Source organism: Salvelinus alpinus, chromosome 5 (assembly GCF_045679555.1).
Source record: "Salvelinus alpinus chromosome 5, SLU_Salpinus.1, whole genome shotgun sequence".
NCBI classification, from domain to species: domain Eukaryota; kingdom Metazoa; phylum Chordata; class Actinopteri; order Salmoniformes; family Salmonidae; genus Salvelinus; species Salvelinus alpinus.
In genome coordinates this window covers 79714045-79725442 of record NC_092090.1, presented here as the reverse complement: position 1 = coordinate 79725442, position 11398 = coordinate 79714045, and the positions used below count along the sequence as shown (strand labels likewise).

Below are 11398 nucleotides of genomic sequence, written 5' to 3'. Positions count from 1 at the left end.
TTTGGAAGAACATCAGGGGAAATGCAAAATGTACCTTTCAGAGTATTAGCAATTGATATGATAGAGGACAATGCTGGTATTTCAACCCTAACAATGACTGCTTTAAGAAAGCAATATAAAAGAGGAAAAATGACATAAATCAGTCTAATTTGATTGGATATACCATAGAGAATTAAAATATTTATTTAATCCAGACATAAAACATCCACCAGCCAATATTTCAGTTAGGATTTGACTTACTTAAACTCTACTTTATAGACCCGAGGCTGATATTACTCAGCAGCCCCCAATAGCATAACAGCTCCTGTCATTTTAGTGTCATGTAGAAATCACATTCAACCCATGTTTTCCTTTACGTGTCATATCTCATGTTTCTGTTTTGAATTTGTATATGTAATAGCAGTAGCAATCTTGGGTAAACAAGTTTAGAACCTGAGGAAAGCATTTTAGCTGAGATATCATTCATATTCCTGGCTGTATGACACAACCCCTCCCAGTTTACCTCCCATTTTAGCACTTGTTCTCCTTGACCTCCCTTCATCTAATATAAGAGGAGGTAAGGTTGGTATATACCCTCAATGTTTCCTGTCATGCATCCAAAATCTCTCCTGTTGCTGCTGACCGGTAAGCCTGTCACATTTCAATATTGATTCGAAGCTTGTTGTCCACTTTTTCACTTGCCTAAGAATATACATAAAGTCTGAGATGATTTCAGATAGAATAATAATCATGTGTGCCCTCTGTAACTCTTATTTGGAACCTCAATGTCAGGAATATGTGCATTAGTGTGACTGATAGCTTCACCTCCCTCCTCTGCCAGCATACGTCGCCCATGGTTCACTGCAGCCCCAGGCTCTGTGGCAATTTGGCAGAATGATCACGTGCACCCAGCCTGATGTCAACCCCTTCGTGTACAATAACTATGGCTGTTGGTGTGGGTTGGGGGGGACTGGGACTCCCAGGGATGACCTGGATAGGTAACTGGATTTCATTCCACTTGTGTTATACAGAAAAACCTGGTCATGATGTCTATCTCAGAAAACTCGTAACTTTCTTCTCTCAGGTGTTGTGAGGTCCACGACCTCTGCTACCGAGCGAGCAGGCATCTTCCAGAGTGCCGTCCCATCATTGACGTCCCTTACATCAAGGTGTACATATTCTCTTGCACGAATGGGCAGGTCTCCTGTTCAGGTAACAACTGAATTGTAGAAACAATAAAATAATTTGTGGACATACATTTTCAATAAACTATACAATCTGCCCAAGCTCTATATTGTCAGATGCAATGATGTTTTGAAGTAAAGGTGAGGTTTCAGCTTTCTGATTATAACTGCAACTAATGTTTATCATGAGCCTAAACCTGTTTCCTCACGCCTCAGCTTCCAACGATGTGTGCCAGGCCTCAGTGTGCGAGTGTGACCGAGTCGCCGCCAACTGCTTCGCCCAGTCCACCTACAACCCTGAGAACAATAACCTGGACCCCAAAACCCACTGTATCACCTGAGCCAAGACAAATCCTCTGGAAGCAGTACGAACATCTGAAACTACTGTAGATTCACTGAATGTTTATGAATCCTGTTTCATGGATGTGTGTCATGTTTGCTGGAATGGAATTTACTGTGCCAATTAAACTGTTGACCTATTAAATGATTGAATGGCATTCTTTTGAGTATATGTTTGTTAGTTCTGTATTTGTATTGAACACATAGAATTCTGTGTAAGTAATAACTGGAGAATACCTTTATACAGTGCATTCAGGAAGAATTCAGACTCCTTGACTTTTTCCACATTTTGTTACTTTACAGTCTTATTCTAAAACGGATTAAATAAAACATTTTCCTCAATCTACACACACAATACCTCATAATGACAAAGCAAAAACAGGTTTTTAGAAATGTTTGCAAATGTATACAAAATAAAAAACAGAAATACCTTATTTACATACAGTACCAGTCAAAACATTGGACACACCTACTCGTTTGGACAAACCTACTCAAGGGTTTTTCTTTATTTTTACTATTTTCTACATTGTGGAATAATAGTGAAGACATCAAAACTATGAAACAACACATATGGAATCATATAACCAAAAAAGTGTTAAACAAATAAAAATATATTTTATATGTTAGACTCTTCAAAGTAGCCACCCTTTGCCTTGATGACAGCATTGCTTACTCTTCGCATTCTCTCAACCAGCTTCATCTGGAATGCTTTTCCAACAGTCTTGAAGGAGTGCTGAGCACTTGTTGGCTGCTTTCCTTCACTCTGCAGTCCAAGTCATCCACAAACCATCTCAATTGGGTTGAGGTCAGGTGATTGTGGAGGCCAGGTCATCTGATGCAGCACTCTATCACTCTTATTCTTGGTCAAATAGCCCTTACACAGCCTGGAGGTGTGTTGAGTCATTGTCCTGTTGAAAAACAAATGATAGTCCCACTAAGCGCAAACCAGATGGGATGGCGTATCGCTGCAGATTGCTGTAGTAGCCACGCTGGTTAAGTGTGCATTGAATTCTAAATAAATCACAGACAGTGTCACCAGCAAAGCACCCCAACACCATCACACCTCCTCCTCCATGCTTCACGGTGAGAACTACACATGCGGAGATCATTCGTTCACCTACTCTGCGTCTCACAAAGACACCGCGGTTGGAACTAAAAATCTCAAATTTGGACTCATCAGACCAACTGACAGATTTCCACCAGTCTAATGTCCATTGCTCGTGTTTCTTGGCCCAAGAAAGTCTCTTCTTATTGGTGTCTTTTAGTTGTGGTTCTGTTGCAGAAATTTGACCATGAAGGCCTGATTCACGCAGTCTCCTCTGAACAGTTGATGTTGAGATGTGTCTGTTACTTGAACATCTGTGAAACATTTATTTGGGCTGCAATCTGAGGTGCAGTTAACTCTAATGAACTTATCCTCTACAGCAGAGGTAACTCTGGGTCTTCCTTCCCTGTGGCGGTCCTCATGAGAGCCAGTTTCATCATAGCGCCTGATGGTTTTTGCGACTGCACTTGAAGAAACTTTCAAAGTTCTTGAAATTTTCCATATTGACTGACCTTCATGTCTTAAAGTAATGATGGACTGTCTTTTCTCTTTGCCTATTTGAGTTGTTCTTGCCTCAATATGGACTTGGTCTTTTACCAAATAGGGCTATCTTCTGTATACCACCCCTACCATGTCAAAACACAAGGTAGCATTAAATGCATTAAGGAAAGAAATTCCAAAAATGTACTTAAGGCACACCTGTTAATTGAAATGCATTCCAGGTGACTACCTTAAGAAGCTGGTTGAGAGAATGCCAACTGTCAAGGCAAAGAGTGGCTACTTTAAAGAATCTCAAACATCAAATCTATTTTTATTTATTTAACACTTTTTTGGTTACCACATGATCTCATTTGCTTTATTTCATAGGTTTGATGTAGAAAATAGTAAAAAAATAAAGGAAAACCCTTGAACTGGCAAGTGTCTTCACTGACATTTTCAACCTCTCCCTGAACTAGTCTGTAATACCCACTTTTCAAGCAGACCACAATAATCCCTGTGCCTAGGAATGCGAAGGTAACCTGCCTAAACGACTACCGCCCTGTAGCACTCACATCTGTAGCCATGAAGTGCTTTGAAAGGCTGGTCATGGCTCACACCAACACCAACATCGCAGAAACCCTAGACCCATTCCAATTCACATACCGCCCCAACAGATCCACAGATGGCGCAATCTCAATCACACTCCATTCTGCCCTTTCCCACCTGGACAAAAGGAACACCTATATGAGAATGCTGTTCATTGACTACAGCTCAGCGTTCAACACCATTGTGTCCACGAAGCTCATCACTAAACTAAGGACTCTGGGACTAAACACCTCCCTCTGCAACTGGATCCTGGACTTCCTGACGGGCACCCCCAGGTGGTAAGGGTAGGCAACAACACATCTGCCACACTGATTCTCAACACTGGTTCCCCTCAGGGGTTTGTGCTTAGTCTTCTCCTGTACTCCCTGTTCACCCATGACTGCGTGGCCAAGCACGACTCCAACACCATCATTAAGTTTGTGGATGACAACAGTGGAAGGCGTTTCTGAATACTTATGTAAATGTGATAACCGTTATTCTTTTTTTATACATTGTTAAAATTTCTAAAAACCTGTTTTTGCTTTGTCATTACGGAGTAGTCTGTAGACTGACGAGGTTGAAAAAACGATCTAATCCATTTTCAAATAACAAAATGTGGAAAAAGTCAATGGGTCTGAATCCTTTCCGAATGCACTGTAATATAGTTATTGGAGAGTACGAGTGGAAGTGAGATCAAAAGGTGTTAGACCAAGAATCAATATGCAAAAGCAGTCTAACAAGGTCATTTCTGGACTGAATCCAATAACTTTTTGTCCACCTTGGTTTGTGTATTTATATGGCTATCTTCCACTTTCTGGTGTAGTTTTGGAGCAGCTGGTTTTGTCTCACCATTACACAAGGATACATTTCCATTACCTAGCATGATAAGTGTCTGTTTGGCAAATGCAGGTCTTTTTCCTTGAGCTAATATGAAGATATCTGAACAGAACATTTTAACTCTTAATGGTCAAGTGGTCATATTATTTACAAATCATCTGAGATAGAGAGAAGTTTAATCATCGATATAAAAAACAGAATTATACAAGAATAGATTTGAAACGTTTCTAGGCAGGAAGCACATGATGGCATGATTAGATCGGCTTGTACAGAAGTGTGGTCACATACTTCTTTTTGTAGCGGTGGGTTGCGCTAAGAACCATCACCCCATCCTGAAAGAAAATAAAATAGACACGGATCAGGCAGGAATGTATTGAGATGCAGAGTTGAGGTCTATTTAACACAGAATTTGAATTGCTCTATTCTATGTCAAATTCAACTGACAACAGGGAATGTAATTGACCCCATCTCTGCTGAGGTGTCTGGTCTAGTGAGGAAACAAATGAGTTGAGAACAGCAATGATTTACCTTGATGGAGAGGGCATAGAGGTGGTTGAGCATCACATGGTTGGGCTCTGGAAGAAGGGCTGGGTCACACTGTTCAGGATATAGAAAACAAACAATTAGCACTAAGAAATTGACACCAATCAGAGAAAATAAAAACATATTTCCACCATCATGACTCCCAATGAAGGTGTTCTCCAGCCTCTAAACCATCACTCACAGACACGCCAGTGTCCTTATTGAGTAGGACTTGCAGCAAGTGTGGTGGCAGGATGGGGGGGTTCTTGAGCTTGTCGCTTGTCTTGGTTATGTATGGGTCCTGCTGGTAGGGTCCCGGAGGGGAACTCGAGAGGTCTGAAATCACAGGGACACACACAATGATTCAATGTGCAGTAAACCACCAGGTGAAATTAGGCACCTTAATTAATTTATCATCAGAAATGAAATGGCCTTCAACACTAAATGGAGTTGTTATTGGTAAAACACATAAATTATGATGGTAATCAAGCATCAGTACCTGACATATCTGCACATTCCTGAGAATCAATCATGAGGGCTTCAAACACCTCAAAGTCAGTCCTCTTCACCTGAATGACATTATTGACAGTGCCAGTTTTGGTCGTCAACACAGCCTGTGAAGGATGAAATACAGTTGAAAGACTGAACACAGAGGGAATGTTATTATATCATTCCGACAGAGGGTTTGTACTCACCCCTGTCGGGTCGAGGGTCCACTGTCCATCTACACAGAACTTATACTGGTGCTCTCCCTCAGGCAAGTCCACAACCGCTGCAAAGTTGTTCTGGCTGGGTCAGAAAAATAACACAATACAAACAAAATTGAGCAGGAAACATCATTGAATTTCAATCAGTATGAACTATTCACATTTTGCCAAATTAAAGTGCTTTGTTCAGGTTTTCCCCAAACCTGCTCACCTTTTGTTGAGGGGAATCTTGGTGGCCCAGTTGTTGAATGATCCAGACACAAAGATCTCTTTGCCAGCGCCTGTCCAACGGAACACAGTGGGCTTGGCCTGACTGGGACATTTACTGTCACTCTCAAGGTCCCTCTGCCAGGCTAGAAACTCCTGGATCTCCTGAGGAGCCTGGCACAATTGGACTCACATTAACAACATCACTACACATTGAGGCCCACAGAAAAAAAAGTTGGGTATAGCCTGCCCTACAGGCAACCTTGTAAATACTTTAATGTAAATCTGAATGAATTAATCCCTTTAGACTTCACTATCTATATTTCTGTACGTTTTTAGCCTCTCGGGTGTTAAACAGGTCAGCATCATCTGTGCTGTCCATGAGAATCTTGGGCCGTGCGCCATCCTTGGCACCTTGTCCATCATCACGCTGATAGGGTCTCTCACCCTGACCTGCACTGGCCCGCTCACCACTGCTGCTGTTGTTTCCCATTCTGACTCAGCAACAACCACTGCACTGATCATCAACACACAAGTATGAAAAAATTATCAACAACAATAATACTGTCAATATAGTACACACCAGCCCTGTTATATACAAGGCACATTGACATAATGTAATATGAATATATCTTCTAATATCTGACATTTACATGACAGAAAATATTTTCAGAAGCTGGCCTGGTTGAACATTTAGCCATTCTGAGCATTTCCTTGTTGAACAGACAGCTTGCACTAGGGTGGGACAGCAGCGTTCCTGTGTATATTAAGACGTGCAATGGGTTGTGGGTTGTGCTCAGAATTGATAACTAGGACAAAAACGGCAGTTTACTTAAAAACTATCTGTCATTAAATCTACTCGGTGTAACAGTTGGGATAATGGGACAATTCGGAGTACAGCCCATTTCTCATCCCTGGTTGAGGTAGGGGCCTATGTTTCCAAGCCATATCTCGCGCAGGCTATACCGTGCCTTAATATACACAGGGATGCTGTCTGATCGCAGTGCAGCTGTAAATAAGCAGGATCGAATCTGTTGGCGGATCCTCCACCAAAGCCTATTGTAATTGATTGAGAAATGGCCAAGACCAAAATGTAAACATTTGATAAAAGATCCCCGTCTCCTGACATGACCAATACCCCTAACCCCAACACAAACGTGCTCGCAAAAACAAACACCGGCGCAGACACACACTGACATTATGTTTGCGTTTCCGTGCATAAGCAAAAACCATATGACCTACTATATATACCACCTATGGCAAAAACTGCCTCGTTACTCAAACTTAAAAACACACCACATCCGGAAGATCCATGCCAAAGTAACATTGAAGTAGGCCTAATTGTTTTCACTTTTCTTACCTTCGTTTAATTTCTGGAAATTCTAATACTGGGAATCTACGCTATTGTATTTCCTATCGCCATTTTCCCCTGAAAGGGTAAATTGTAACCTAACCCAAAGACAAACAGTAGGCTGCACGAGCACACACCTCTTCCTGTTTTTTCGCATTCGAAGTCACGCCTGTCTCGGAATGATTTTTCAGACCATTGAGGACAGTTCAATTTCACAAACTAGTGTAACCTTTTCTAGGTCACAACATAAAACACTACTCTGATTTAACAAACAAAATGTGAAGCTGTAGCACATTTTAGGATTGGCCATAATGGATTCCTAGGTTTAAAAAAGGAAACGTCCAGGGCCCGGTTTCGCAAAAGCATCTTAAGCCTCAATTAATTTTAGAACCATAGAATTTATCCTATGGTTCTAATTATGAATTTAGCCTTAAAGTGGCAATCAGCATTTGAAACAACAACAACACGTGAATCCGCTCCTGTTTCGGGAAAAAGCCAAGGAATGAGACTGGAGAAATGTAACAACTCTCAAATTCACAGACAGAGCTATGGATGCAAGGACTGACCATCCATGATATCACAATTACAGTTTTAACCATGTTTTGAGGCTATATAGTGTTAGTTTACATGTACTTTGTTTACCAATATTGGAGTAAAACAAGCTTATATGTTGGGTTCTGATGTGGTATGACAGTTATACAAAGCTCATGAGGCATTCTTCAAGAATCAATGGGTAGGGTACAACATTTTTTAAAATCATTAAGTAAATAAATTGATGTAGGAAACTGCAGATTGCCACTTTAAGATGATTTTGGGAAACCGGACCCAGGTCCAAGAACAGACTTGGGTTATGTCGCTTGAACTTTTGCTACGTTGCGGTTTGTGCTGAACTGTAGGTTGTAGGTTGTACAATGTAGGTTCTTGAACAGACTTTGAGAAAAGTTTGCTCTGTTCGGTGGGTGTGTCGGGGTGTGGCTTGAAGCAATGAGTGACGTGTTTAAAAGGCAGATGTGCAATTTGAGCCCACAACCCAACCCCTCCCCGTTTTTCAACTAGTCGTTCAGTACAGCACCATTTCCGTTCAATTGAACGTTCTATTACATTTGTATGTACTGAACGCAGCCCATGGATAGGAACCTTGATTCAGCCTTGGGATAATTTTTATTGGAGCGAATGGTTGTGAAATAATTATAATAATTTGTACACTGCAAATTGACGACAACTAAACCGAAAAAGAGATTGAATTTGAAAATAACAATAATTTCATACCTAGATTACATTGATAAACGATCATATTCTCTTTCTTTATTTGTGTGAATACTTGGGAACAGATTTCCTGAATGATTTTATTTTTGGATGAATTCCTGGTGATTCTGGTGATTCTATGTGAGTCTTTTTTTAAATTATTATTATTATTTGTTTTAATTAAAACTTTTATTTTTTTAACTTTTATTTAACTAGGCAAGTCAGTTAAGAACAAATTCTTATTTACAATGACAGCCTACCGGGGAACATTGGGTTAACTGCCTTGTTCAGGGGCAGAACGACAGATTTTTACCTTGTCAGCTTGGGGATTCGATCCAGAAAGTACCTGCCGCCACTTTGGGGGCCTGTCATGCCAAAGTGGCGGCAGGTACTGTCATGCCAAATAATGTCCCCCGGCCAAATAGTGTCCCCCTCTACGTCACAATGGGATTCGATAAACTATTAGTGTCTGGGTGTTGGGCAGAACCCCTAGATCCTGAAGAACAGGAGCAGAGTTAAAGGGAACAGGGTAGGAGACCGCGACGTAAACAAGAAGACACACAGGTTACTCTTTACTTGAGAAGATTTGATGGATTAGTGCAGTGTCAAAAATGGGAGATATGTACTTTTCAACACTTGTGGAAGGTATAGCCTATCTCAAGCTGGTCCCCCTTCGACTCAGAGCACAGAGAATCAGACTGATCTGAACTTGCTGGTTCTGGTGGATGGGATACCTCCTGGGTGGCTCGGACAGTCAATGGTCCTAAAGTCATTAGGAGAGGTAAACTGAAGAGGTACATTTTTATAATCTTAGCATAACTACAATTTCTTGCTTTCTCAAATGTCAACCAAAGCTTAACATACTTCGTCTATTGGGCTTCACTGAAGTGTAGGGCGTCAGTGCTTCCAGTGTTCGACCGTCCAACTGCTCCAACTGCAGAAGATTGTTTGCTTCCACCAAGGTAACCCTAGGAAGACACAGATAAAAATATCAGTGTTAGGGAAACTTAAACTAGCTCCAGGTTATTTTGTGTGCAAATGCAAATAGTGATGATATTTTTTATGCTTCACTTTATCAGACGGTGACCCCAGCTAGGAGCAAAAGAGCAGCGAGGTTTCCCAGGTCACACCTTCCTTTCGTCCTTCTTCCAAACCAAGTAATTCGCCCGGATGTCGTGGCACTTGATCCCCTTCTTGATTCTGCTCCAGTAGCTCTCCTTCTGTTTCTCCTGCGTCTTGTCCATGTTCAGTCTCACCTTGATTGATGACAGAAATACATGCAATTATATTTCATATTACAAATACATTTCTTACATATCTCTTGGAGGGCCAGAAAATAAATTAACAGCAGACAATCATTTTTGCCTGGTCAAAAACCGCCACATCCTTCTCAGTCCGTGCCTGAAGGTAGTACTCGAAAGTGTTCTGATCTGGTTCGACAACTTCCACCACATCAGGTGGGGTTTCAGTGATTTGAAAGTACAAATATACAAACATAGCAATAGACAAACAACAACACTAAGTCAATCACAAATTTGAAAGACTACAGCATATACAATAATTGTATATTCAATTGCATTGTACTCGAAGGTAGGAAAGCGATATCTATTGACAATGTAAGATATTGAAATATGTCTGATAATGTACCATGTAATGTGTAAAAAATAAATAAAACAAACCATTGGTGACAGAATATAACCTATAACATCCATACCTGTCCAGAGTTCACGACCTCAGTCACTCAAGATGACCTCAGGAGAACCGTGGGTGTGGAAGATGTCCACCATCACTTTAGAGGTGGCCTAGCTAGTCTCGTCATTGATGGGTATCATACAAAGCAACATTTATTTTTGGTTCCAAGCACCCTTTTTAATGGGTTACAGAAGGGAATTAAGAGATAAGCACATACTCTTCCTTTACTGACCTTCATGGGTATTGCCTCCACCCACCTGGTAAAGTGATCGGTCGCCATCAGACACCAGCTGTTGCCATTCCTGGATTTCGTGAAGGGTCCAATGAGGTCTACCCCTAACATTTAAAGTGTTAGAGAGAAGATTACTTTATTCTTACCAGTATCTGTGTCATACAGTATGCAGATGTTCATATTTGTAAGGATACTGACACACACACATTCTATAATATTGAACTGCTGTGGTCAAATAAAGAAACCATTCCAAAACAACTTATCAGGGCAAAATTTGAATTGGGACACTTACTGATCATGGGCCATGGTGAAACAACTTTGATGGGCTTCAACTCCGGCGCCACAGTCTTCACCCTCAAACTTCTGGCAGGCTAGACAAGGTACTGACCTCAAAAAGTGACAAATTGAAACATTGTGTGCTCTCTGATATGACATTCATTGAAATCATAATAATTTCAGATATAATAGAATGTGATTGATAAACAAAATATTATTTCACTTGCCCAGCTGTCCACCTCCTTGACAATTCCCCGTCAGAAGAAGCGTAGGTTGATTTTTGCTTCACTCCGAAATGGCCAGCATGCATCTCAGTCAGAACGGCCTCCTTCTCCTCCTCACTAGAGGACGTAGAGGGGGACACTATTTGGCATGACAGACCCCTGGCATATAGCCTAGCCATACTGAATAGATACATTTTACTTTTATTTTTAATAACATTGAATCAAGTTTTTGAAAGCCTAAAATAAATAAATTTGGAAATGCTGTGCAAGTGGGGTTTACACTGATAAAACATCTTTGGCACTTATCAATCAAGTTTTAGAAGACTAATATCATGTGTCTCTCTCAGAGATAGTTGCACGACGTAACATTGTATCTGTCCCATTATGGCATCTCTGAGAGCATGGCCAGAACCATTGAGGCCATCTCCATTTTAAAGTAGTACATTTTCTTCTTCTATGACTTCTATGAGTTGGTAAACAAACTGAAAGGGTG

General features: G+C 40.9%; 2 protein-coding genes across 3 annotated transcripts; one reads left to right on the top strand and one right to left on the bottom strand.

Moving 5' to 3' along the window:
- Positions 1 to 431: 431 nt before the first annotated feature.
- Positions 432 to 1647, top strand: LOC139576910 (phospholipase A2, minor isoenzyme-like). Its single transcript, XM_071403503.1, has 4 exons — positions 432 to 624; positions 821 to 977; positions 1064 to 1191; positions 1380 to 1647. Exons 1-4 carry the CDS (start codon positions 579 to 581, stop codon positions 1502 to 1504), a joined length of 456 nt encoding a protein of 151 aa, XP_071259604.1. The 5' UTR covers positions 432 to 578; the 3' UTR covers positions 1505 to 1647.
- A 2961-nt stretch (positions 1648 to 4608) lies between these two features.
- Positions 4609 to 7803, bottom strand: LOC139576908 (5'-AMP-activated protein kinase subunit beta-1-like). Of its 2 annotated transcripts, none has more exons than XM_071403498.1 (8): positions 7246 to 7803; positions 6217 to 6397; positions 5890 to 6059; positions 5667 to 5760; positions 5471 to 5585; positions 5174 to 5307; positions 4978 to 5046; positions 4609 to 4781 (listed from the first exon to the last, which is right to left on the bottom strand). In XM_071403498.1, the coding sequence occupies exons 2-8, from the start codon at positions 6376 to 6378 to the stop codon at positions 4704 to 4706; spliced, it is 822 nt and encodes a 273-aa protein (XP_071259599.1). In that variant the 5' UTR covers positions 6379 to 6397; positions 7246 to 7803; the 3' UTR covers positions 4609 to 4703. The 2 variants fall into 2 exon arrangements, with proteins under 2 accessions (XP_071259599.1, XP_071259598.1); XM_071403497.1 differs by having other exon boundaries at positions 6217 to 6402; positions 7246 to 7622.
- Positions 7804 to 11398: the final 3595 nt, after the last annotated feature.